This window comes from Penicillium expansum (genome assembly GCF_000769745.1).
Source record: "Penicillium expansum strain MD-8 chromosome Unknown contig56, whole genome shotgun sequence".
Taxonomy (NCBI): domain Eukaryota; kingdom Fungi; phylum Ascomycota; class Eurotiomycetes; order Eurotiales; family Aspergillaceae; genus Penicillium; species Penicillium expansum.
In genome coordinates, this window is record NW_015971225.1 from 5,981 (window position 1) to 26,421 (window position 20,441).

Genomic DNA, 20,441 nt, shown 5'->3' on the forward strand with positions numbered 1-20,441 from the left:
TATTACAATTCGAAAGAAATACCCTATTTTATCTCGTAGTTATGCATAGATATCAAATGGCGTGCTGAATACTATCCAGTGCAGATCTCTCCAATTACTCTTTTCCCCCGCTCAAACGTCCAATTGGTTATTCGGCACTCCGGCGCAAAACCTATCTCACCTGAAAAACAAAATTACCAACTTGCAACCTTACCTAGGTACGCCCCTTCCCAACTTTGGAATAATCATCACCCAGCATATGCTAATCTGTCGCTAATCTGTCGCTAATCTGTCACAGCCCATCATGTGCCCCGCAGACCAAACCGTCGCAACGAACAATGACCACCTGGTCCAGTCCGAGGACCCTGAACACCCAGCCAACCTTATCCCCGAGCTCTGTCGCAAATTCTACAACTGGGGATGGGTTACTGGCACCGGAGGTGGTGTAAGCATATACTTGCGACGGAAAAAATGCAGTGCCCCGCTGATGAAAAAGTAGACCTCGATCCGCCAAGGTGACCACATCTTTATCGCGCCATCTGGAGTTCAGAAGGAATTGATGCAGCCGGACAACATCTTCGTGCTCCAATGGCCCACCCCCAAGTACCCTGCCTCGGACCGCAACTACATCCGCAAACCCCTCAAGCTCAACCCCTCCGCCTGTACCCCGCTATTCCTGACTGCCTTTGAGCAGGGTGCTGGCTGCTGCATCCACACTCACTCACAATGGGCGGTTCTAGTCACCCTGTTGGTGGAGCGGGAAAAGGGCCCTGATGCTTGCTTCGAGATCAGCAACATCGAGCAGATCAAGGGTATTCCCCGCGGCAAAGGAAAGGGCATGCTCGGATTCTTCGATACTTTGAAGATTCCCATTATTGAAAACACTGCCTTTGAAGAGGACCTCACCAGCGGTTTAGAGGCAGCCATGAACAAGTACCCGGACACATACGCGGTGCTTGTCCGAAGGCACGGAATGTAAGTGATAGCAACCTTGCTCCATGTAATACTGATTCGTATATTAATGTTGGTTACTTCTGCAGTTACGTCTGGGGTGATAACACTGCAAAGGCGAAGACCCAGTGTGAAAGTCTGGATTACATCTTCCAGCTGGCTGTGGAAATGCACAAGCTGGGCCTCCCGTGGGTTAAATAGATACTGCGCGGTTTCTAATGACCTATATTATGCCGGTGTTGATCTGAGCTGGGAAATAGTCTAGATTACCCCGACATTACTATGTAAGAAGCTCCAATTGAAATGATGTGACGTATTGCGACATGGGGCCATTTAGAACAAGCTCGCCAGGGGCTGGGCAGAGATTATCGAGATGTGGCTGGCAACGAGTGGACTGGATTCTCCATAAACATAAATAAATAACCTTCCGCTTATCAAAAAGCAATGTCAATGGTAGAGTACGGAGTTGAACAAGTCAAAGACGAAACACCACATGGGGTGGCACTCCAGAACCTGATCCCGTGAGTGACTAAGGATGCGGGATCGGCCTCCACTCCAACCAGCTCCCTCTCCAACTCCATACCGCACCCTTTAAGCTCCGAGTGAAATCAACATTAATATTAATTCGTTGATTCTTCTTCTCTTATCCCATTCCTTTCGCTTCGATCGCATACCGGTAACAATGGATCTCGACTCCGGAGATTCCCCGTGGGGCGGTAGGCAGTCATGATACCACAGCTCTTTGAATCGCGGTCTGATTTATGATGCAGATGAGCCTTCACAGTTCAAGCCCAGCGATGGCTCCTCCAAACCCAGCACTCAGGGAGCTGGTATGTTTTATTTGGCTTGCTCTTTCCACGACCTCACACTAAGCCCACTACCGTATAGCAGCTGCACAAACCCCCGCGTCAGACAGCTCGCCCGCTGTCCGCGTACCAGGAAGAAGAGGCCCACGAGGGACACGCAAGATCAGCGCACAAGCCACTAAACTCGAATCCGTCGATGATTCCGTCGACCCCCTCGGTCCATTGGGAGAAGCCCCCGTCGAGGCCACCCCAACACCCACAGATGAGGCACCAGCACCGCCCCAAAAGGAGCCGTTCGCCGGACGTGGCGCGCGACCACTCTCCTCTCCATCCCAGGCATCCGGCGGAGTAGGAGCATCGGACTCGACCAATTTGGAAGAGGAGACCGCGGTCTTCCGAGGACCCCCTCCCGTGCAACCGCCGGCACAAGCTGATGGACCGACAAGGCAGACGCAGCCCAGCATGAGCGTGGAGCAGGCCGCAAAGCCGACTTTCCATATCTATGTTGGAGATCCGCACAAAGTGGGAGACCTGACAAGCAGTCACATTGTTTATCAAGTTTCGACAAAGGTAATTGGACTACACGGATACGAAACCTACACATTGAAAAAGAAGAAGCTGACAGTAATTGGCATGGCTAGACAACATCCAAGGCCTATCGTCAACCCGAGTTCACTGTCAGCCGCCGATACCGTGATTTCCTCTGGCTCTACAACTCTCTGCACAGCAGTAACCCGGGAGTGGTTGTTGCGCCTCCGCCCGAAAAGCAAGCAGTTGGCCGGTTTGATACCAATTTTGTAGAGTCGAGGAGAGCTGCTTTGGAACGAATGCTTAACAAGATTGCCGGCCATCCCATTCTTCAACATGATGGCGATCTGAAAATCTTCCTGGAAAGTGAAGCTTTCACCGTTGATGTTAAGAATAAGGAAAACCGAGAGCCTGATATTGGCCCAAGCAAGGGAATGCTGAGCTCCTTTGGTATTTCCGTTGGTGGAGGAACCAAATTTGTGGAACACGACGATGTAAGTGAATCGTTTCTAATACATTGGTCTCGCCTGCTCACATGTGGATAGTGGTTCCACGACCGAAAAGTTTACTTGGATGCACTGGAGAACCAGCTGAAGGCTCTATTGAAATCAATGGACACCGTGGTTCTACAACGAAAGGGCCTGGCCGAGGCCGCAGGTGACTTTTCGAGCTCATTGCATGCCTTATCTGCTGTCGAGCTGTCTCCCGCCCTCTCCTATCCATTGGAGGGCTTGTCAGAACTTCAATTGCGTATCCGGGAACTCTATGACCGACAGGCGCAACAGGATGTTCTGACGCTTGGAATCACGATCGATGAATATATCCGTTTAATTGGAAGTGTCAAATTGGCTTTCACGCAGCGACAAAAGGCCTTCCACACCTGGCATGCAGCAGAGTCCGACCTGCAGAAGCGCAAGAATAACCAAGACAAGCTACTCCGCCAGGGAAAGACTCAGCAAGACCGCTTGAACCAAGTCAACGCCGATGTCGCAGATGCAGAGCGCAAAGTGCACCAAACACGGCTGCTCTTCGAGGATATGGGCCGGCTTATGCGGAACGAGCTACAACGGTTCGAGAAGGAGAAGGTGGAGGACTTCAAGTCTGGCGTGGAAACCTTCCTTGAAAGTGCAGTCGAGGCTCAGAAAGAGGTAAGTTCTTGCCAACACTTGCGAGTTGATCTCATCCAGCTAACCCAAATACAGTTGATCGAACTCTGGGAGACATTCCTCCTGCGTCTAGACGCTGGTGAGGAAGGGCTTCCGTATTATGTACCTCCCGAGGCAAGCGATGCACCTGCTCCGGAAGAGCCCACAGAGGCAGGTTCTGAAACGGGGCTACTGGCCGCTGAGGATGACGCTTGATATCCCTCCTGTCTCGGTTGCGTTTTCACAGCCTTGAAACTAGACCCGTCTTTCCTCCACTTGGTTTGTATTCATTATAGGACAACCCTTTCGCGATGTTTGTTTATGCCATGCTGCAACTGATGATGCTCAGCAAGCTGAGAAGCTTTGTGTTTTTCTTCTATTTCCGCTTCACTCCGAATACCACTGTTCGCGTATTGTAGCAAAATAAATTCATTATCTGCCCTAATCAGTTATACTGTCCCGAAACATACTTTCTCTAGTCATAGACCGATAACCGCTGCAGACCACTCCTATCGAGTAGCGGAGTGTCCACGAGCTTAGTACTTTGCGGGATGGCTCAAATGTTATTCCTGGGGTGAGGTGATACGTTAATGCGTGGTTGATTTTACTTTTTCTTGGTCATTGAGATAAAATCATTCGGTAGTATAGCCTAGTCTGTTGCTGTGTGTTAAAATATATATCTGGTTGTGTACGGGTAGTCAGTATGATGATTGACTAGGGGCTTATATCGTAGTCATTGACTCTAAGCAGACCTCGATCGATTCAGAGAAACAAATGCTTACAATTCCCATGGCATCAAAATATAATTGGTAAATAAATAGCATGGATGAGAGAAAAGATGAATTCTTGGTATAATACAGCAGGCTCATACCAGACATATGTATATTGTACAAGATCAAACAAAAAGAAAAAGAAACACAAAAGAAGACAAAAGAAGATCCCAACTCCCATCCAAGCGGCGCAAACCAGACAAAATCCGATTCAACCCTGAAATCCAAAGCCCACTATTTCTTTCCAGTGTACTTAGGAGTCTTCTTCTCAGGCGGAGGCGGCGCCTCATTCTGTCCGAAAGCACTAATCAAATCAAGCAAGTTATCCTCCTCCTCCTGCTCGGCCTTAGCCTGAGCCTTGGCCTCCGCCTCAGCCTGCTTAGCAGCAACGGGATCCTTAGCCGCGGCCGCGTCTTCTTCAACAGGAGCGCTGGCATCATAGCTGCGACCGAATCGGGCACGGAAAGCCGCCAGACGACCCGCCTCGTCCTCCTCGACGTTCATCAGCTTGCTGCTGGACGGGTTCCAGAGGAGGGAGTTGCGCGTGTCGCGTGTGGAGCGGTAGATCGGGGCTGGCGAGGTCGTGCGGTGGGTGAAGGTGCTGCCGTCAGAGAGGGTGATGAGCTGTGTGAAGGTGTAGGGGCGCTTGGGGCGGCGGAGGAGAGTTGCGTGTCGGCATTGGGAGCAGACGAAGGTTGTGCTGCTCGATTGCGTGGGGAGTCTTGTAGGGAGGATGGTGGTTGTTGAGTTGGTGATTGTGGCCGCGGTGCGGCGGAGGGTGGTGTGCATTGACATGTTGGATGGGTTTGTTCGGCAATGCCGATGTAAATGTCAATGGGGATTGTTGGGGTGGGCGGAGGTTGACGGGGCCGCAATGTTATCGGGGAGGTTGCGGAGGTTGTGAAGTTGATGCTATAGCAGAGAAATTATCGCGGGTTATGTAAGCGGGTCTTGTTCTTTTCGGGATTTTCATAATTTCGATGTTGCGCATGACTTATTGCCCACTGTCTTTGTGAGTCTCTCTTCTTTTTGCTGGGGAGTTAGATATGAATTGGAAGAGTCTGAATATCTGTGATTTTGAAACCTGTGCGACTCCCTGAGCGCCTTTCAAAGCTCCGTCAATTCTAGGTCGGCGGGATGAAGCTCGCCTTTCCAGTCGCGCATGCGACTGCTCGGACAGGACTCGGAGGTAGGTTGTCATGGTGTATTTCCAAGTGCTTCTGTCAATCGTACTAATGTGAACTGTTAGAACTATCATGTATTAAGAACTATACACCCCGGTGCCTGGGAGCATCCCCCTCCCTCCGAACATCGCCTGTACAATATACCCAATACCGCTCACGATGCGATCAGCGACGATATACCAGCAATGCCACGGCCCCTTTAAAAGAAAATGATTGCGCAGGGAAGGCCAATATCCCATCTCATGCAGGCAATGCACCACAACCACCAACATCCACGATCTCTATATCCGACCAAGTCCGCCTCCTCATGCGTCGAGTCCCCTACCCCGTCGCAATCATAACAGCAACCGATCCCTCCGGTCCAGAAAACACAACCTCTTTCCGCGGCATGACCGTCTCCTCCTTCAGCACAGTCACCCTCACCCCGCACCCAGTGATCTCTTTTAACGTGCGCCGCCCTTCGGAGACATTGAATGCCCTACTTGCTTCGGGCCGGTTTCTGGTTCATTTGCTTGCACCAGGCCCGGCGACTGCTACTCTGGCCAGGGATTTCTCTAAGGGGAATGTCACACTCGCCGCCATGTTGAAAGGACATGGGGAGTTTGAGTTCGCGGCTTTACCTACTGAGAACGAGAAGGGACTTTCTCAAAGACCGCTTCCTATCCTTAAGCGGAGGGCGGAAGCAGTAGCTGCGAATGATGGCGTTGACTTTCCTTTTGTTTTTGAATGTACCCTACACCCGGAGAAGATTGATGTGCAGGATCACTCAATTGTGCTGGGTACTGTTGTTCGGGCGATCGAGGGCTCTGCGTCTGTTTCGCCGCAGGGACAGGATGGCAAGGTCTTGGATGAACACTCGCCTGAGCGGCTTTGTTTAGCGTATGCAAATACCAAATTCTGGAAGATGGGAGGTGAACTTTGAGCTGGGACAGTTGTCTGCCGTGTCTGGTTTCATCTGAGCCATGGACGAAGACTGCTTCGTCGCTTATGCCTTCTGGCAAAGCATTGTATATATACTTGGGAATGGCGTTTGGGTTGTAAATAGACTCTTGATTAGACATATGGTATCACAGCTAATGCCGATGGCCTATCCACTATTTGATCCTACAGTAGAAATAGAGAAATGAAGATGAGAAATGCTTTCATGATATTGATGCGTCTACGCTTTTTGTGTGGGAGAGAGTATACAAGAACCGAGTATAGAACACTTTTGTTTTTCGGTGTTAGGGACAGAGCTGACATGTATCTCACTTCGATCGAATCCATATAGTTGCTATCTCATCGCGAGATGCATGCCACACTACCAATGACCCAAGAAACCAGGAGTCATCACAGTGCAGGCCGACAAGAAAGAGATTGACTAGCACAAGGCGGGAATCCAACCGCACGGAACCAAAAGCACAGACGCACAACACTTGAGGTCACTTCTCGGAAGACAAGCATGGAATTGAGATCGAGCACCGGTGTGATAGCGCGGCTAGGCATGAGACCGCGGAAGCAACTGCCTAGAGAACTAGTCTCGTGACGAATGCGGACTGCCAGTCCCACTGCCACTGCCACCGCTACCACTACCAGTGCCACTACCTCGACTCACTGCTCGCTGGAAAGGGCTCAAAACCGGACGGCCACCTTGATGCAGGAAACCATTTCCATCGGAACCAGGGCGATGCTTGGTCTCACCAAGCAATTCGGCTAGGTCAAGCTGGAGAGGTGGCAAGCGGTTCGTGTCCAAGAAGTCAGAGCCGTATTGGCTGCTGCGAGTGGAGCGGTTGGAGAACGAACGATCTCGATTGTTGATCTCTGACCCGAAGTATGAGCCCACGTTGCCGACGGGTGAGGTTGGAAACTGTGGGAGGAAGGGAAGGTCTTGCGATGGGCTTGTTGGATTTGACGGCAGTTCATAGACCGGAGAAGACGAAATCTGTAGTGGACTAGACCTCGCAGGAGGGAAGCTGAGACCTCCCAACAGAGATCGAGCGCTAGGCGCAGTGATCGTAGATGCGTTGAACGACGGACCACTGGTCTCCGGCAGAGGATTGGTACCTGGCAAGTTGCCTTCGGGTGTGAGAGGACCAGACTCGAGGAGCATCTGCTGCTGTTGTTGCTGAATGGACTGCTCAATTGCAGATGCCTGCTGCCAGAGTTGACTCGTGCGCAGCTGGAAATCCTGCACAGATTGGCTGATGCTCCCGAATTGCTCATGGAAATTGGTCTCCATCTTTGACTGGTCCTGCTCTCTGGCAAATTGTTCGGCAGCCCGACGTTCTCTCTCATTCAATCCCTGTGCATTGGCTGAGATGATACGCTCATACTGCTCGTTCACCCGGGTGCGGCGACCCTGGAGACGCTCGCGCTTCTGGATAGCTTGAGTCAATTCCAACTCCAGTGCCGCCACCTGCTGAGCTGCAGCGGTCCGGGCACCAGCAACCTCTTCCTTCGTCGCATTGAAAAGTTCCACCTCGCGTTCGAAATCCGCTTTGTGCGCCGACCACTCTTCCATCTCCTCCTCAGGGACACTTTCCATAGTGTCGAGTTGTACCTCTAGCACTGCAGTAGCCTCTTCGGTTTGCCGGATGTTTCGTTCCAGTTGAAGCGAACGCTGCTTTTGGCGATTCTCGTCACTTCCGCTATGGAGGCGAGTATTGAAGTTCTCGAGTTCTTTCCGGATTTTCGAGATAACAGCTTTGTGGTCGTTCTTCGTCTTTTTCAGACGATTGCGCTTTTCATTCAACTTGGATTCCGCATTGCTGATAGAGTTCTTGAGCGTCGTTGTGGGGGATGATGGACGGTAGGTCGGCTGCGGGGGTGTCGATACCGCGGAAATGACTGTTCAAGCAATGAGCTTATTGAAAAAGAAAATGTTTCTATTTGGCATGAACTTACCTTGCTCTGTGTCAGTCGTCGCAGGTGTCTTGACACTCATGACACAGATTTCCTCGTCGGTATCGCTTCGAACAAATGCACATGTGTAGGCGCAATTGGGAGCGAGTCCAGCGATCTCGCCCCGCCATTGGACGACGCTCGGTCCCTTGGCATCTGAAACCCTGCATATCGAAGCGGTAGCCCAGAGCGCACCATTGACGCAGACGTAGAACGGTTCCATGTCTCCTCCCAAACGGCCGGCTTCAAAGGAACCCGACACAGTGGGGTCATCGGTAAATTCGCCCGCGGCGAATTTAATCGAAGAGCTATCTATATCCGTAATCCATATTAACCCGTCCTCGAGAGAAACACCCTGGAGATCCTCCTCCGTCATTGTGAGATTGCGGGCTGTTTTCGAGGCAGCCCGCGAATGTTCATATTCCCTCATCACCGTAACCTTTGTACTGGCAAGCGCAGCCCAGAACGGCTGTCGGCTCCGAACTTGATTGGCCTGCCGTCTGCGTTTCTTGGCTGATGTGAAGCGATCCTTTCCATCTTTCAACTGACCATCAGGTCCCACGAAAGAAGACGAAACACTGGCAGCTGATTCCAGAGCCGAATCGGCTTGTCCTTGTGACCCCGCAGAAGCCTCCGTATCTCCCCGCTTGCCGGTCCGTAACGGTGTCGGCGACCGATTCTTGGCCATCGAGCGTCGTGCCATGGCGGTGCCAGCTTGTGCGAGGATATGCACTGCTAGAAGGCTGCGGAGCCAGCTCGGAGACGTTTGTGCTTCGGAGCGTCGGAACTCGGCGGGGAGCAGATGCGAATATTGAGAGAGGAGATCGGGACTGAGCAGTTTAGCCGAGACAAGATGACCCAAGACGAAGTCCTGGATGCCTTTACTGCGAACAAGATGAAGAAGCAGAACAATTCCGACACAGAGAGCATTGACCCCGCCGTTCTTCCCGGAACCCCCGCCACCCAAGGTAATAGCAACCTGGACATGAGCGAGATCGATGGCAAAGTTTTGCGCCCAAGTCCACATGAAGAGGCCCCAGAGAAGTATGCAAAACCCATCCATCGCAATCATCGTCCCCAGAGAAGGCGTCCCAGCCGGACCTTGAAAAATATCGAAGTTCGACGACAAAGAACCGGCTGCGGCACCACTCGGAGGCATGAAAGTCAAAGAGGCGAACAAGAACTGAACGAGAGTCAAGACCATTGGTGGAAGCTGTAGCAAAAAAATCAAGATGGCGATGGTGTCGTACATGGGGCACGATTTGAGGATGGTGGATGCGAGCTGGAGCGGATTAATCGAGGCATTGGATCCGGATCGTTTCGAGTTTCCATTGCGAGAGGCATGGCCTGCTATGCCACCATTCTGGGCGACATCGCCGTTTTCCTGCGCACATGCCATTTCTCCACCCTTGCTATGTCCATTCAACATCCCTCGCGAATTGCCATCTGCCTTCGTGCTATCCCCTCCCTTGCCGGCAACTGTCGGAGATGTCACGGCCGTATCGCTAGTTGACCGTACAGAGGATAAATCGAAGTGAGCGGACGCGCCCGGACCGGTAGCAGAGCCGTTGCCCGAGTTGCCGTTGAGATGGCCGCTTGACTTTTGCTTGGTTACTTTCTTGCCGGGACCGACAAGGCCATTCTCCTGCCGATTGCTCTGGTTCTTCCTAGATGCAGCGGAGCGTGTCATGGACGAGGGAGCCCGAAACCCAGGTCCGAGTCAGCTTGGCGGGATGAAGCCAAGGACTGGGACCAGGAAAAAGGCGAAAACGGACTAAAATTGAATGTGGTGGAAGGAAATGGTGTAGAGTGATTCGTATGGTAATGAAGATGGGAAAGAAAAAGTAAGTAAATGTAAAAGGAAAATGAGGGAAAAAAAAGAGAGAAAGACAAGAGACGACGCTCTACGTGGAAGCGTGAAGGGGAAAAAGTGCCCAGGTGGAATTGTATGAAGTCGAAAGAAACAGAAATTGGTATTGGTATTGTCATTTGATGTCGATCACTGGTGCCATTTGGGTAGGCGGTACCTGGCTTCAATACCATCCGCCACTATTTGATTTCGGTACTGTGTACTTGGACGGCTGCAGATTGCAAATTCAGTTACTCCGTAAAGAGCTCCTGGTAATAAATTGCCGTGGCTTCTTTGTCGATCTGGAGTTTCTGCATGGAAAATCCTATCCAACACCGTCAATGTACTGCCAAGCTTTCTTACTCTGCTCTGAACCTCCGTATCTGACGATACAATAGGGCTTATTGACAGGTCACGCCCCCTAGGAGCTACAACGGCTGCAGTTGCCAAGTTATGCAACGCGGATACCTACACATTGGCCAATCCTAAGCCAGACACTTTTATGACAAGTGGTTTTCGTTGCCTCGGCGCCATACGGACTTTCTTCAAAACGGGCTTGACTAGTGCTGATAAGCTAACAACCATGGAGTACTCCGTACAACCTACGATGTTCACATCACCGGTCCGTATTTGCTGTCAAACTAACTGACTGGATTGACGATCGACCGTTTCTTGACCCGTCTGCTGCGGGGTCATTCTTGCATCGGACTTTTGATGTCTGTTACGAATCCTTGAATCATGGTATGATTATTACTCGTTGGGAGACTAGCTTGCAGATAAATGCGCCTGCAGGCATGAAAACACGCAATCCCGAGCATGGAGAGCATAATGAGAAGGAAGTATGGGGAACTGAAGCTTGTATGTCTCAAAACGTGTGTATCAACAAGGTTGCCCACATTCTTGCTAGGATCATCACATGCTCGGCTATCTCGTGCATCTTCCTGAAGGGCCTTCGCACAGGTATTACTGTACGAGTACGAGTATAGGTCTAGATCTTTTTTCTAAAAAAAAAAGTGGTCTTTGAGGATATATCGAGATTGAGCTTGCAAATATAAAGAAGTCCTTACTCCGTACGTAAAAAATATATGCAATTACGCCGGTACAGGCTTTGCCAATTCCGATCCTCCCCCCTCCAATACGATACCCGGGGCTTGGCAGCCCTGGAGGGTTTTGTAGATCAGCCACAAACTTAGTAAAGATCGGCCCGACGGCCGGGCTTGGGGATGGCTTAGGTTGTTTTTATGCATGCGGTGAGCCCTACCATTCTGGTTATATTGTACAACCACGATCACTTGGACACTGTACACTTCTACGTTTCTAGATTTCTAGGTTTCCAGTCCAAAGTTCACAAAAATAGGTCACAAAATTTTGGAAAATGGCAACCACTTCCACTAGCGTGTCCACTTAGTCTCTTTTAGAACCGGCTTCTGCTTGGGTCCGATAAACTTCGAATTTTTAAGGTCGATCCTTTTGCTTTTCCTACTGGCTCCGGCTCTCACCTCCTAGCGCGGCAGGGTCTCGGATGTAATATGAAAATTTGGCTAAACTTGTGAACGTTTCTCGGTCTCTTTAAAGAGAATTATGCATTCACTTATACAAATATTAGCTTCAGGCCTTCCATAGATCAGTCAATCATTGTTCATCGAGGCCACCCTTGGAATCTTTTTAGAGTTTACTTTTCGCCGCATGTAGTTAGTGTGTACTAATTGAATGCCGCCATCAGGAACCTACAATATATGTAGTTAGGAGCAAATGCATACTCTATAGGTGCGCGCATGAATACTGTTTTTACATGTGTAGTGTATTACGAAGCACACATGTATCAGAAGGACATGGCCCATATACTCAAATTCCGCTTGATGTGTCTGAAACTGGACCTCTTGCCCATCCAGTAATGACTTTGGAAATATTAGGAAAAGAAAGCCATACATAAAACCCTCAAGAAATGAACAAGGGATAGATAAGATTCTTCACAATACATAAAAATGCTACCTATGCTTCGATGGGAAAAGTGACCCGAGACTCACATTCCATCCCCCACACAAAGTTAACTTTATATTGAACCAAGATCTTTGGCTGATCTTGACTAGTACGATTGTCAAATTACTACACCTGAAGCCTTAGAACCATGTTGACCCCTTTTTACAATCATCTTAATTCCGATTGTCATTACTGCACTTCATACTGGGTTTGATTTCCCACAGTGACCTTTGCATACTTCTTTTGCCGATTTTGACCGAACTACTTATGGTGATGATATAGAGAAGACAAGATGGAAAAGAGAACATGATTAGATTGAACTGTTTATCGCGAGGAAGAAAGAGAGGAAGGAAGATCAATCTAGGCGAGGAATAAACCTTGAAAGATCCTATCTGCCCTCGGCAGAAAGGCTGACCCTACCTACAAGTGTATGTAGATTGTAAGAATTGTCCCAATTGATTTCAACCTTCCAAGATGGGCGGGCACCTAGCCGGGATACAAGGTGACTATTGTGGCGCAGAAGGAGCCTTGTAGTGCTATCTTGCACTAAGTATTCCTTTTTCGACCATACTACCGTATGGTATCACTTATACCCATTTTGATTTGAGACTTCAAATCATCTTCGCCCCCGGACATTCCCCTAGCAGCATTGTGTTCTTGGGAGAGACTTTCTCTGAGACGACACCACTATTCTATACGTATGACAGTGATATAGCCGCACATCTGCTCTCCGTTCGCATATTTATTCACTTGTAGACAACAATGGAGTCAAGTCTTGCATCACTGTCTGTAGTACTCATAGCTAATCCACAAGCTTCGTAGCAGGAACGATAAGTAAGCTATCCAACCCAAGCATCTCGAAAGCTCCGCTTTCATCGTCGCGGATGGGCTCAGGCTTCGGCATATTGGCAAGGCGGCTCGTAAATCCATGGGAAAGTAAAAGGCCGACAATCATTGCGGATTTTATAGTTCGGATCGTCTCCTCCTCGAGCCCAGCGCCTACGGAAAGGATCTTCCAAAAGTTGTTGTTTAAAGTGTCATAATTACGATATCGAATCCAGCCAACACCAAGGCGATATTTGCTCATAAACTGCTGGAGACAATGTAGGTTTGTTCCGAAGGGACCAATTTCTGCTTCGGCCCAGTCAATGATTCCGATTAGATGGTTATTGTCGGCATCAACCATGACATTGCGCATACCAAAATCCTTGTGAAGAAGGACCATAGGCAGCGAAAAAATAGCAGGTAGAGCGTCAATCGATTGTTGAATGATTGCGTGGAAGCGATTAGGGAGAGCAGCTAAGAGCAGCCGCAGGTCTTCGTCATATCTTTGATAGAGATTTTCACGAAACGATGCGTCGACATTCAGCGAGGTTTTCCATGTGAGACTAAAGACTCTTTATTTATGGATGTTCGGGTCAGATCATTATTATAATATAGCCAACTCTAAACATACCTAGCAACGTCGGAGATCAGATTCTCTCTCCAAGTAAAGTACTCGGGCGAGTTCTCTGGGAGATTATGCGCATTGACAAAATCGAGATGGCGAATGCCTTTCACCCGACTCATCACATAGAGAGAGAGACGTTCCTTCCCACTAACATCTCTTCCAATTTGACCGTAACAAGAGACGGAGGGCACCAAGGATCCATATATCTTGCTGGCAATATTTGCAATTTCTGTCTTCAGCCAAAGAGACCTTAGTCGGAACTGCACCACATATTCGTGATTTGGACCGGCGTATACAGAATAACTGGAAGCGCCTTGCACTGCAATGGGGGTCACAGTGCCTCCCACGAGTTTCTGTGCTCGATCATCACAGGATGAGCGGTCTACAGATGCCTTTTGGAAGAAGTTGGCAATTTCCTGATCGACTGAATATTCCTGGTTCTCAGATCTCATATTAAATAATGCTGGCGTTCAAGCAGGCGGAAAAGCGCGAAGATGGGAGCTTCTGTCCAAGCCAAGAATAGAACGCAGAATAAATGGCATAAGTAGAAAACGCGGTTTCCCAGATATCAGTAGGCAGTAAACAATGCCTGCTAGAATGTGGTGATTGAGCGATGCGGGGAAAATATTGGTGAGTGATGCTAGAAATTTATAGACAGTTACCAACCATACTCCATACAGGATAATAGTTTGTCCGTATTCTTTCTATTTTGAACCTTCTTAGTGTTGTTTTTATAGACTGTTGTGATTGACTTGGGACGCATATTTATCAGTTGTTGAAACCTTGTAAAATGAAGCCCCAGGAGCGTTCGGTTCCTTTCAGCTAAGAAGTTGAAGTAAATCCCTCTAAGTTTGGGGAGTAGAATACACGCAGCTTTCTGAGTAGCTACCTCTTATTTACTAATGCTGAAGAAGTTACGCTTGTCGATATATATCTAAAGGGGTGTTCAAAGCGTAGAATGCCAGGTTCACTCCAGGTGTCCGGGACCTGCCTAGGCGGAGCTCCTAAGTACCTAAGCTCCGGGGTAGCCCAGCTGTATATCTAGAATAATCCAAAATTCATTCGATTTATATCAGAAAAGTTCCTTGTAGGGACCATCCTAGATTATAGTCAGTATTATGTTGTATATATAGGTAGGTTTGAAAAGAAATGACCAGTACAATATAACCAGCACCCCCGAGGCTGTCAATCTGAGCACCCAGGTGCCCAGATGGCCAGCACCACATTAGTCATCTTATGTCCCACCCGTCCGCAGGCACCTCCAGGGCTGCCCACCTCAAAAGGTTGCAATCAATCGAGAGAAATCTTGGAACCTAGTACCTAGGTCACATTTTCTCGTAGCTCAATTCCTATTCTGAAGCGTCGAGGGATCAATTCATAAAATGACGCACCTCAAGTCCACATTTCTCTCACGAGAACCCTTGGTATGTGTTCCTAGCCTAACTATACCCCCAGCTACTTATGACCTCAAGGCTTCCCAAGAAGCCAAATGGAAAAGACTAGTCAAAACAAACTACATTGATCCCAACGGAGTCAAAAGAGACTGGGAGTCCGCTGAGCGCCAGGTACGAATTTTGAGATTCTATATAAATCCAACTGTAACGACCTAATCAACTCGTAGACAAGGCCGACAGACTCATCTGTCGACGGAGTCAACATCGTCGCGTTTCTGAATAAGAAGAATGGCTCTGAGATCCTTTTGGAGAAGCAATACCGGCCTCCAATTGACCAAGTTGTCATAGAACTCCCCGCAGGGTTGATCGACGCAGGGGAGACAATTGAACAAACTGCAGTCCGAGAGCTGAAAGAAGAGACTGGGTACATTGGCGTTGCTGATAAAACTACTGGGATTATGTACAATGGTTCGTGAGCCCATTGTTCGTCTTACTGTTGAATATTAGCTGACTTGAGATACTTACCTAGATCCTGGCTTCTGCAATGCCAATTTCCACATGGTTTACGTTCAGGTTGACATGTCTCTTCCAGAAAACCAGAATCCAAAGCCTGATCTCGAGGATAATGAGTTTATCGAGTGTTTCACACTTCCGGTATCGGAGCTTTCGGCTGAGTTGCAAAAGTTGGAGAGTGAAGGGTATGCGATTGACGCCCGGGTGGGATCTATTGCGGAGGGGATTGAGATTGCAAAGAGGTTTAAGCTTTGAGTTGTTTGAACAATAGATTTAGATGGTGGTTTACTGTCTTTGATTTGCAAGGATGCGACCCTCATGTTGTAAATCTTGTAGACTGTGCTTAGGTCAATGGTTCCTTGGCAATACGAATAAAATTAATGATACATTCACACAGTGATCTCTGTAGGCCCCTAAAACAACGGGTGAATCCAGTGCTAGGACCTGGAGAACAACCAAGAGAGCAGTTGAACTATGTATGAATTAGGGCTGCTGTTGATCACGGCTCAGACCCAGCGGACTACATACATAATGTGACACCTTCAAGCCTACGGGTGCTATCTTGTACTACTCACACCTGGATAAGTCCCAAGTCACCTTTGAAATGAGAAGTCGGTCATTGCCGCAGATACTATTTTAATATGACCATATTCCCTTCCTCTAAGATTCCATCAGTTAGGCGTACTTGAGACTTGGAATGCGTATGTACAAAGCGCAGAGAACTGCAGCTGTCAATCAAGTGCCTAACAAAATGACAAGGAAACATAGTCGTCCGCAGCCCCATATGATCCGTTCTTCAATGTCTCTACCCATTGCAATCACTCTCACGCAGACCCGTTGTCCTCCACAGCATCGGCCCGATCCCAGCTTTCAAGCTCAAGATTCCGGACCCGATTTTCGATATCAGCAATATGCTGCTTCCAGTTCTCTTTCTCCTGCTCCTGCTGCTTCCACATGGACTCAAACTGCTCCATGATAAATGGCGGGATAGTGACAGTCTTGCGATTCTGCTTGTAATCATAGATCACGATATCCTCGAAGCAACGAGCAGCAGGGCGTTGGTGAGCTTCAGACAAGATCATGACTTCGAGTCGGAATGCCGATTGCGCTGAAAGATGCCTAGACGGGTCTGGGATCAACTTTTGGTAGACAGTAATTTTGTCCGGAGATTCCATGGGCTGTGTGATAGTGAGCAAATAGGTCCACTCTGGTGCTGCCCCAGCGGTGCGGGTTTTGGGTCTCGGGGATACAGTACAAATTTGTAGTCGACCTTGATACTCTTCAGGATGAGCCCGATTCCCGTATTACCAAGCAAGTTTATCCATTCTTTTTTATTTGCGGTATCGATATGATTGCCGATATTGCGTGTCCAGTTAACTCGAGCTGTTTCGGCGTATCGAACATAAGTAACGTTGTTGACGTGACCTTAGCGGACCAGTTAGTACGGTATGATCTATGGATTGGCGAGGAGAAATATAAAAAAAAGGGACGGAGCATACCCTATTATCCATATTAGCTTTGGCTTAGAAATCCAATATAGCCCATGCAGTAAGCGTAGCAGGTAGGGGGCACGAATGTTCTCACCATAATATCCTAATCCACCAAAAGTAGACTTATCATTAATAACCCTCATGCAAAATACGGACCAAGCAATATAACCCAAGCTCATACCTGTTCTCCCCAGACCACATTATGGCGATATAGACTGCGCCGTTTCCTATCCGTGAGGAATCCCTCACTTCCAGCAATAAGTTCCCGCCATTCTTTGGCCAATTGCTGTAGAATCTTGCCCCCCTCGTCAATCTGAGCTGGCTTCATCCCAAACATCATGCACTTCCCGACCCTTCGCTTGGTCATTGTGAGCCATCGTGGATTGATCGGGGTTGAGACCGAATCGGAGAGTTTCTGGACGTTGAAGGCCGCGGAAGTTACAGAGAAGAGACGACGTGTGCTATTTGAGCACAGAGAGACTGAGGCAGATAGCTGCGCTCGAAAAGCCGATTGAGGAAGCATGTCGCGTAGTTGCGGAGAGACAGTTCTTCGTTGGACAGCTCTCCGATAACCGATAACCAGAAGCTTGGGCCAGTATCCCGAGGTCAGGTCGGCTAGAACCCCGCGTGACTATAGGGGGTTTGAAGTTGACGCTGTAATGATATTATTTTATGTATTTTTGGTTCTAAAATCTCAAGTGAATGTAAGAAGAGGAGAAGAATATCTAAATTACCACCAAAATAGGTACGTAGGTAGTATATACACCTAGCGTATATAAACACCCACATGACATGGACATGGAGTAACCCTGGAACTCCGCTACGCACGTCACCGATAACACCCGAAGCCTGGAAGCTTCTCAGCCGCGTACCTTCGTTGCACCGCATCCCCATCACCCAACTTTTCATCAGAACAGTCCTTGTTCTTGGATGGAGCGACAATGGTAAATCCCGAGCTGCGCCGACAGGTCATTAACGTCTATAAAGGTATGAAGCCGTCCGCGTCATGCATCGACTTGAACTCTCAACTCATCTGTTACATGCTAATAACCCGAGATGTAGAGCTTCTGTTCTTAGGAAGGGAATATCCTCTGGGCTATCAGTATTTCCGAGATCGGTTACACCGTGCGTTTGCAAGTCAGACTCAGATTACCGACGAGGAGCAGATTCGCAAGGGGATAGCGAGGGCTGAGTTTGTGAAGAAAGGTGGGTGGTGTCTTTTTTCGCTGGGATACATATCCCTATACTTGGTCACAGTTGAGAATTTATTGCTAATCATTTAATGCAGAAGTGGAAGCACTGTAAGACTGGTCCCTCCATCCCTCCATTTCCTCCCTACCTTCTATATCGCAGTGTTCCATCCGACCACCTTCCTCATTTTACTGCCTATATTTCGGGATTACAATCATTCGGAAGCACAGTGGAATCATTAGTACATGTCATTCTTCTATACATTGCTCCCATAATGGGGTAGTGTCGGGCTAGATACACTGTGCATAGATTCACTCCTCATTATCATGGCATCATGCAAGAACTATTTTGATCCCCACCACAAGACTTTGCGTTGATGGCAACTGACAAGATAAAATAACCCAGGTACTATTTGAAGCGATACCGAACGCTGAAAAAACGATATGGAAGTGAGGCCTAATATCTCAAGGGCTCTCACCTCTTCTTCAGAAATGTTCAGATCATATGCATGTTAGAAACCCAGAAAGACAGAAATAAAATTGGGGGTATCACCAATACAAAGTGCAGAATGGTCGCTACTTGACTTTTGCCCACCGGAACTCCAAATTGACTCAAGGGGTTCATTTTTTTTGACCCCACCAGGCGCTCACTTCAAGGCACTCACCGCTGGTGAGTCCGCCTTTCTGCAAGAGGTCGGCTGTCATTGCAGCCCACCATCGGTCCCATTCGTCACGGCCCTTTCCGCTAGACTCCATCAATATCGGCTCCAGCCCTTCAATCATCTGGATTGTGGTGAGTAGAGCTGTCCGCCGGATGGAGATTTGCTCTGGAGTCAGGGCCTTTCGTGGTCGATTCTTGGAATCCTTGCCTTGGCCGTCTCGCTCCCAGCGCAAGTCACCTAGGGGGATTGCGACGCGGCGACTGTCGACATTTTCTAACAAGTCCACTTCGGAGTTGAAGGATAGACCGATGGTCGCACACGGGAGCGATGTCAATTTGAGACGGTCGAACGACTTCTCCACCCAGGAATTATAATCAATCACGAACTTGTTCTGCGCTCGTGTGAATGGCGTGGCAGAGGAGAATGTATAAGTAGCCGTTGCATCGGCGATCTCCTGTTCTTTCGGATTTGTTTTGCGTGCCGGAGCCGGATTTGGCAGGAGCGAGCGGAAGCTCCAGTCCGAATCCCACACCTCTAAGATTCCCCCGGACTTCAACACACGCAGGGGCTCGCTCAGGCCCGATGCGGATTGCGCGGGACTGGAAGGACACATGCCAGCATCTTTGATGAACACGAAATCGAAATAGTCGTCCGGGAAGGGCAAGCGGGGTCGGCGTAGGTCATGACGTTTGAATTGCCAGTTCATTCCCTGCTTGCGCATATCCGGTGCAATGGAGATCACATCTATCCCGGCAAAAGCCACATCGGGGTGGCCCCTGCGGGCGAAGTATTCGTGGCACAGACCAGACCACAGCCCGGACCCGCATGCGATCTCCAGGATGCGTTTGGGCGGCCGATTGGCTAAGTGGGGGTTGCAAAATGGGCCGCCGAGGACGCGCAGCAGCATCAACGTGCGCAGGCTTTGGCGATGGATCTCAGGCATGTCGCAAGGCAAAGGGTAGACATTCTCCGGGTCACGAAAGTAGGTGCGGTCACCAAGGCGCATCAGAGGGTATGTTGAATAATCCGTGAGTGAATTCAATGACGAGGAGGAGGTTGCGGCCAGTGTCGAGCTCAGGTTGGAGTGTAGGTCGGAGCCGGAGGCAACTGCGCCTGAGAACCCCAGTGCCATCATGTCCATATCGCTTTCCTCAAGTATATCGATTGGTGTCCCCTATGACTCTGAAGGTTGTGGGTCCGGTCGCATTCTCGGCGCAAGATTGAAGTTTTCATGAACGAGGCATGCTTTTTTTTGAAGGCTTTTTTTTCGAGTGGAAGATAATTCCGAGGGAAATAAGAATTAAAATGGAAAAATAGAAGAAAAAAATTAAGAGTCGAACAGGAAGGCGACGGGGATCAAAGCGGGTTCGGAAATTATCCCTAGTGCAGCCGGGCGCAGAGCTGAAGAAATTTCTTGTTCAACGTCAAGATAAAAAGTACTGAAATTGAAGATAGCCCTTTAGTCTTTGCGTAGATAGAAACTCTAAGGAGTAAATTCTTCGAGAAGTTCGAGAAGAAATGGGGGAGAAGAAGAGAAGAGAAAAGCTGGTCTAACCCCTGGAAGTTGAATATCCACTCGAGTCTAGTTTAGTCCCTTCACGGTAACAGTAACAGTACTTTACTCCGTGAAATATCAGTATTGGGGTCAATAGTACGGAGTATGTACATTC

At 48.9% G+C, this 20,441-nt stretch overlaps 10 protein-coding genes across 10 annotated transcripts; 5 read left to right on the forward strand and 5 right to left on the reverse strand.

Moving 5' to 3' along the window:
* Positions 1 to 283: 283 nt before the first annotated feature.
* Positions 284 to 1,131, forward strand: mde1 (methylthioribulose 1-phosphate dehydratase MDE1; the record flags this gene model as incomplete). Its single annotated transcript, XM_016739368.1, has 3 exons — positions 284 to 424; positions 479 to 954; positions 1,020 to 1,131. The coding sequence occupies 3 exons, from the start codon at positions 284 to 286 to the stop codon at positions 1,129 to 1,131; spliced, it is 729 nt and encodes a 242-aa protein (XP_016601501.1).
* Positions 1,132 to 1,612: 481 nt separating this feature from the next.
* Positions 1,613 to 3,625, forward strand: PEX2_020940 (sorting nexin 1; the record flags this gene model as incomplete). Its single annotated transcript, XM_016739369.1, has 6 exons — positions 1,613 to 1,646; positions 1,701 to 1,760; positions 1,819 to 2,306; positions 2,378 to 2,758; positions 2,810 to 3,412; positions 3,467 to 3,625. 6 exons carry the CDS (start codon positions 1,613 to 1,615, stop codon positions 3,623 to 3,625), a joined length of 1,725 nt encoding a protein of 574 aa, XP_016601502.1.
* Positions 3,626 to 4,413: 788 nt separating this feature from the next.
* PEX2_020950 (mitochondrial 54S ribosomal protein bL31m) lies at positions 4,414 to 4,974 on the reverse strand (the record flags this gene model as incomplete). Its single annotated transcript, XM_016739370.1, has 1 exon — positions 4,414 to 4,974. The coding sequence occupies one exon, from the start codon at positions 4,972 to 4,974 to the stop codon at positions 4,414 to 4,416; it is 561 nt and encodes a 186-aa protein (XP_016601503.1).
* A 342-nt stretch (positions 4,975 to 5,316) lies between these two features.
* Positions 5,317 to 6,285, forward strand: PEX2_020960 (flavin reductase family protein; the record flags this gene model as incomplete). Its single annotated transcript, XM_016739371.1, has 2 exons — positions 5,317 to 5,368; positions 5,429 to 6,285. 2 exons carry the CDS (start codon positions 5,317 to 5,319, stop codon positions 6,283 to 6,285), a joined length of 909 nt encoding a protein of 302 aa, XP_016601504.1.
* A 591-nt stretch (positions 6,286 to 6,876) lies between these two features.
* PEX2_020970 (uncharacterized protein) lies at positions 6,877 to 9,933 on the reverse strand (the record flags this gene model as incomplete). Its single annotated transcript, XM_016739372.1, has 2 exons — positions 6,877 to 8,189; positions 8,247 to 9,933. 2 exons carry the CDS (start codon positions 9,931 to 9,933, stop codon positions 6,877 to 6,879), a joined length of 3,000 nt encoding a protein of 999 aa, XP_016601505.1.
* A 2,941-nt stretch (positions 9,934 to 12,874) lies between these two features.
* On the reverse strand, positions 12,875 to 13,974 carry PEX2_020980 (aminoglycoside phosphotransferase family protein; the record flags this gene model as incomplete). The annotated part of the gene is made up of 2 exons (XM_016739373.1): positions 12,875 to 13,460; positions 13,529 to 13,974. The coding sequence occupies 2 exons, from the start codon at positions 13,972 to 13,974 to the stop codon at positions 12,875 to 12,877; spliced, it is 1,032 nt and encodes a 343-aa protein (XP_016601506.1).
* Positions 13,975 to 14,904: 930 nt separating this feature from the next.
* PEX2_020990 (NUDIX hydrolase) lies at positions 14,905 to 15,684 on the forward strand (the record flags this gene model as incomplete). The annotated part of the gene is made up of 4 exons (XM_016739374.1): positions 14,905 to 14,946; positions 14,995 to 15,087; positions 15,144 to 15,384; positions 15,446 to 15,684. 4 exons carry the CDS (start codon positions 14,905 to 14,907, stop codon positions 15,682 to 15,684), a joined length of 615 nt encoding a protein of 204 aa, XP_016601507.1.
* A 569-nt stretch (positions 15,685 to 16,253) lies between these two features.
* PEX2_021000 (uncharacterized protein) lies at positions 16,254 to 16,604 on the reverse strand (the record flags this gene model as incomplete). Its single annotated transcript, XM_016739375.1, has 1 exon — positions 16,254 to 16,604. The coding sequence occupies one exon, from the start codon at positions 16,602 to 16,604 to the stop codon at positions 16,254 to 16,256; it is 351 nt and encodes a 116-aa protein (XP_016601508.1).
* A 1,256-nt stretch (positions 16,605 to 17,860) lies between these two features.
* PEX2_021010 (uncharacterized protein) lies at positions 17,861 to 18,202 on the forward strand (the record flags this gene model as incomplete). Its single annotated transcript, XM_016739376.1, has 2 exons — positions 17,861 to 17,906; positions 17,997 to 18,202. The coding sequence occupies 2 exons, from the start codon at positions 17,861 to 17,863 to the stop codon at positions 18,200 to 18,202; spliced, it is 252 nt and encodes an 83-aa protein (XP_016601509.1).
* Positions 18,203 to 18,730: 528 nt separating this feature from the next.
* Positions 18,731 to 19,912, reverse strand: PEX2_021020 (class I SAM-dependent methyltransferase; the record flags this gene model as incomplete). Its single annotated transcript, XM_016739377.1, has 1 exon — positions 18,731 to 19,912. The coding sequence occupies one exon, from the start codon at positions 19,910 to 19,912 to the stop codon at positions 18,731 to 18,733; it is 1,182 nt and encodes a 393-aa protein (XP_016601510.1).
* Positions 19,913 to 20,441: the final 529 nt, after the last annotated feature.